We start from the raw sequence: 5,422 nt of genomic DNA on the forward strand, positions 1-5,422 counted from the left end.
CCAGACACGCATCCGCGCGCCCGTCCAGACAGCGGCCTGGGATGAGCGCGGGACGGCCGCTTGAGAGCAGGAGCTTGGCCGGGCCACGTAGCGGGGCCGAGGTCGCCGGGTACGCAAACCCATCCCCCGCACCTCCGCCCCCCTTTCCCCGCACACACACACACCGCACCGTCTCCCGCATACTGCACGTGAGTTCTCCCGGTGACCCCCCCCCCCCCGCGCGCACCGGTTCGGACGCGAATTTAGAGGGAGGGCGTGCGAAAGGGGCGCGCGTGCAACCCTATGAATCTCTGCAACTCTGATTGCACGAACGCCAGGAGGAGGAGGAGGAGGAGGTGGTGGAGGAGGAGGAGGTCGCTCTCGGCGGAGGTAAGGCGGCCAAATGACAACAACAACAGAAAAATGTACATATTTCACGTAATTCTGTGCATGTACACATATGACAAGCGAGGCGGACGCCGGCGGGAGCACGCGAGAATCGCCGGTGCCGGTTGGCTAAAGCTGCGGTGAGAGTCTCCGGCGCTCGGCGGCTAGCGACTGACTTTGTGACAGTGTCGAGTTTGGTGGGTTTGTCGGTCAGCGCTGCAGCGGTTCACAGTTTGGGGAAGATAGGGAGGGAAAAAAAGCGGGGCGTTTTGTCGTTCTCTGCGACGCGAACAACGCCGAAAACCGGGCACGGTGTCGGCTCTCGCCGTCGCTTCGCCCGGGTCCGATGACTGACACTTTCTCGCGGACGCGCCGTGGCGACGTTAGATGAAACGTTAATGCTAAATATGTGACGTTAATGTTAGCTTCAAGCTAACTAGCGCCAGTCTGGACGGTTTGTGGGGTTTTAAAAAAAGTGAAAGTCCCACATCTTTTGGATGCTAATGCATGCTATCAAGCGCCAGCTTTTTGACCATTTATCAGTCTCCGTGGAGGCAAATGGCTATTCTGTAGATTTAGCGGGAAGAGATGTGCTGAAAGATCTAATGACTGCACCTTGAGCTAATGTAGCCAAGTTAGCTTGTCATGTGTGTGCAGGTTAGTACCTATGGAAGACTGCTAGCAGGCTAAGTAGCCGAATTTGGCCTGGCCTGCACAGTCCTGGTGCTGTTTTCTGTATAATATTTCCTGTGTTTTAACCCTTTATGTACTTCGACCTCGGTGTAATTTTGGGCGCATAGTCACATAGTTCACATGGTTTACATTCAGATATGCCTATAGAAAACGTTAAATTAGTTGTGTAACACTCACTCACTCACTCACTCACTCTCTCTCTCTCACACACACACACACACACACACACACACCTATCAGGCTCAGCAAAATACTGTGTAGTTCTGGGTTCTGCCTTCTAACCTGGGTTGCTATCAACGGGACGCTTGCTAGGCCAACACCTCGGCTAATCACACAACTTGTCAAGACGTCCGACACACTGTTTTTTTTTTTTCATTTCCGTTATTATTTCCATTTATTCTGCAGTAATAATTGGATTTTATAGGGTGAAAAAATAACAACTGTCACTTTGTCATCTTTACCTTTACGGACTAGGGATATTTTATCATACTGGGGACTCTTGCCAACTGTCAGTCATGCCTGTCAGTTTATTCCCCTCACATATTTGTCATAACTTGGGCCGAGATAATATTCTTACACCTCTCCACGATAACTCGGAGGACTCAAACCAGAGCAGAAATGAAAGGTCTTGCTCTGTGAACCGATTTTGGGCTTGCAGGTCAAATGCCTACAGGGGCATAGGGGACCCCCGCAGAGCAGCTTGCAGAGCTGGTTTAGGTCTTATGAGTTTGGACGGGATGAGGAATGTGAACCCTCACACGGTACCCTAGGAGCTGCAAGAGGAAAGCTCATTAATGTCTAGACTTGAGTGGGAGCGTGGATTTGATAAGCACTGCTGCACAATAACCGCCCAGAACGACTCATTTTGACAACTTCAAATGTCTCAGAAGACATCGCAGCATCTATCTGGTGTATGTGCATCGTTTTGCAGTGCACAGCAAATGAAGGGAGATTCTTGTTTCCTTTTATGCCACTGAAACTATTTGAGGAGCATCTTAAATCAGGTGAAGCTGAAACGCATTCAGATTTTTGGGTCTGCATGGTGACGGTTGATGGTTTGAGTTACAGGGATGGGTTGGCAATAGAAGCATCCATGGGTGCAATTTTTTTCTTCTTTGAATACTGTTCATGAAGAAAAGAGGTGGCTTGGAAGTTTGTTCTCTGTGTGAAAAGATGAGTTTTTTTTTCCCACAGTGATATTGAGAAGTGTTTTTGTCCAAATTTGTTTTCCCACATCAAAAGCTAATTTTGCTCTCCGTGAAACTCTGAAATGACTCATCATTAGTGATGATATGATAATTGACGGATCGTCCTCTTTTTCTGTTAAACAACCACGGTTTTCTTGTACACAGGTGCTTTAAATTACTCTTTGAAGGGATCAATTGAATATTGTGAAGTACTATAAAATTTGTATTGAATGTTATTTTACCATCAGGTAGATGGTTATAATGCTGACAGAGGGTACCTTGCTCAATTTTCTGACAAATACACCACACGAGTTGAGTTGCCCTGCTGGTGCCAAGCCAACTCCCCTCATGTTGTCTTAATGTTCTCAGAGCTGCTGTCTGTTTCTCAGAAAGGATCAGAGTCAGTTTCTGCTGCAAGACAGGCGCCTCTTTAAATGAGGATTTCAAATGCTAAGTACCTTCATTTTTTCTTGCTTTCCAAAACCCCAACATGTGTTCAAATTAACTGCTTTCACAAGAAGTGCCACTTTTTTTAAACATTAATAAATGTATTTTGGTTATTTTAGTAAAACATGCATCAGGATCAAGGGTGCAATGGACAGACAAGCGTATGACTGAGACGCATGAGCGCACAATGTTAGTATGTAGACATAACTATCTCAGTATGCCTCATTTAGATCAAGATGATGTTAGGGAAGGATTTTATATTTTTCCACTCACAGTTGTTTTTAACTTTAAACATCACCGGCTCCGTCCTTGATGTGGCACTGACAAACTCAGTTGACATGTTAAAGAACAACGGGGTTAAATTGTTTGAGTTTGGGTCTTTAATTTACCGGGGGAGGGGAGTGCCCCCCACCTCTCTCACAAAATGCAAAATTGTCGATCGCGTAATCTTTGGCTACTTTCATCTTCACCTTGGAGTGAACAAATCAATCTTTCCTATTAATTTTCTTATTAGAGTTCCTTCCTTAAAAGCCAGTACCAAAAGCACTTTGATAATGTTAATTTGTTTAGTTTCCAAAAAACATCATAATTAAATCACCCCCTTATTGGGAAAAAAAGGGGTTTTCAAACATGAGATTTGGGTATTGGGACTCATTTATGATGTGAGGAAAATATTTGGTTGAGATTAAAAAAAAAAATCTTAAAAAAACAAAGGGAGGGCAAAAATACTTTTCCCTTGTTTGACCTTAAGTATATTTCTCATAGATACGGGCAGAAACTTGGCATTTCTTATTAAAGGATGGTTAATGGGGTGATAGGCCGAGGGGCGTTGTACACTTATAAAAGGGGTGATGGTGTTCAATCTTAAAAAAGAGCGATCCGGTCTATTCCTTTTGCAAATACAGAAGATGTTTGTTGGTTCGATGAAAAGAAAACTGTTATGTTCTTTTACTTCTCTGAAAGAAACCCACCCTGCTGCACGGCAGTAGCAAACGTGGGCATGATGTCGTTTGAGGTCAAACAGTTGTCAGCTGACGACACCCTGAACGCCAGGGTCACAATCAAACTAGATGCTTCAACTTACACAAACAGGATGATATTGCTGTGGTTCTCGGGCCCAAACTGCTGAGACCTCATTCAATTGTTAAAAGAGAGTTTCCTGTGGTTGTATTTGCTATACAAGCTCCTTAGCTGCGGTTACACTAATTTGCAGTGTGTGGCGTGTGTGTTCGAGAAAGTTTCAGTTTTAATCATTGCTTTTCCAGATTTCAATATTAATGTTGCTCATAATCTCAATTTAACTGATTCTTATTTTGTCAGTTGTCAGTTGTCATTGCTGGTGATATTTGGCTGTTAATGTGATCAATTTTTTTTTTTTTTTTTTTTTAATTTGCTTGGGTTTATATTTTTCAAAAGGATCTGAGATTTTTCTTGTCATTTTCTCATCTTACAGAGGATAGTAAGATGATACTCAGATATTGTATTTATTATGCTGTGAATTCTTCATGGCCTGTTTTTTGTGTCCTGATCAAACAAACTTTAATTAGCTATTTAAATGCATTGATTTAAAAAAAAAAAAAAAAACGAGATAGGGAGGAGAGGTATCGCGCAACATAACTGCTTCCTGGTGTATTAAAGGCTTGTTTTTTTTTTTTTTGGTTTGTTTCACATTTAATATTTTGTCATGTAACTTGATATATTTTGAATATTCCGTTTTTTTTTTTATTCAGTTCACATGCATTCATGTGTGAAGACCGTAGTTTCAGTCCCATACACATAGAAAATATGAATGTGCCCATGGTTTCACTTCAGACTCCCAGGTCTCATGGTAGATAAGAGCAGCTTATTTTTTTCAAGCTATTAATCTCATCTATTCTGTTTGGTGTTTTTCCTGTCTCACAGGTAATAACCTGGTAAATGGCTTTTCAAGGAAGACACATATATCCCCATGGCCGCCTGTCCATCTGCACCTGCCTTGCAGTTTGAGGACCCAGGCGCCCCGCAGGGCTGCGCTTCACAAGAGGAGTGAACCTGGAAGTCTTCCTGCTTCACGCGGCTGTCGGGGAGCTTGGCTTCAAATGGTCACCATCAGAGTCACTGGACCTTTGATAGCTCAGTCTGATATTTGAGCATATGGAAACAAACCTGGAACATATTGTATGTCTTTCAAACTTAATTTCCTATCTTGGACAGCATGGATGCGCTCTTTGAATCGGGTTGACCACCTCTCGCCTCATCCCCTCCTTCTTGTCTTTGCGATAGGAGGAGGGTGGAGGATCGGCGTGGCGAACCCTGTCCCTTCCCTTCTAGAGTGGGCCAACCCACTTAATCAGTTACTTTCTTAAAAGTTGCCTTAAACGCCCTCCAACTCCAACGTTTAACCCCGTCCCCTTCATGAAATCCTGCCAGAGCGTCAAAGAAGAGGTTTCCGTCCCGAGCCGTGGCGGGATGTCACAGGAGGAAGGACGTAGGGCGCAGGTGTCCCAGTCCTACTTTCAGGCCCCAAACCCAGATCTGGACCTAACAGGAAAAATTTATAAGCGGGAGGGAGGCGGAAAGCCTTACTCTGTGTTAGTTGACAATAAAATGGCGACCAAGACAGCTATAGGAGAACTGAATATTGTACAGTTGCCTGCTCAACACGTGACTCAACAGCAACATCAGCACTACTTCAGAGAGGGAGGAGCAGGGCAGGATATGAGCACGCAGGGTTCCCAGGCTGGCAACGA

General features: G+C 44.3%; 1 protein-coding gene across 4 annotated transcripts in view; it reads left to right on the plus strand.

The window, feature by feature from the left end:
- Window positions 1-371: 371 nt before the first annotated feature.
- The window catches only part of znf652 (zinc finger protein 652), a 17,057-nt gene continuing 12,006 nt past the window's right edge, over window positions 372-5,422 (plus strand). Inside the window, exons 1-3 of one of the 4 annotated variants that reach the window (XM_086176162.1) lie at window positions 372-506; window positions 4,596-4,850; window positions 4,956-5,422. The exon at window positions 4,956-5,422 is cut by the window's right edge and continues 712 nt beyond it. In XM_086176162.1, the coding sequence (XP_086032288.1) occupies window positions 5,088-5,422 (335 nt within the window). In that variant the 5' untranslated portion in view covers window positions 372-506; window positions 4,596-4,850; window positions 4,956-5,087. Of the gene's footprint in view, window positions 507-2,667; window positions 2,701-4,064 lie in introns of those variants that run through there. The other 3 variants (XM_086176160.1, XM_086176161.1, XM_086176163.1) reach the window with 3 other exon arrangements.

The sequence above is a fragment of the Fistularia commersonii genome, chromosome 28 (genome assembly GCF_037954325.1).
Source record: "Fistularia commersonii isolate RoL2024-O1a breed Wild chromosome 28, RoL_Fcom_v1.0, whole genome shotgun sequence".
In the NCBI taxonomy this organism is placed as follows: Eukaryota; Metazoa; Chordata; class Actinopteri; order Syngnathiformes; family Fistulariidae; genus Fistularia; species Fistularia commersonii.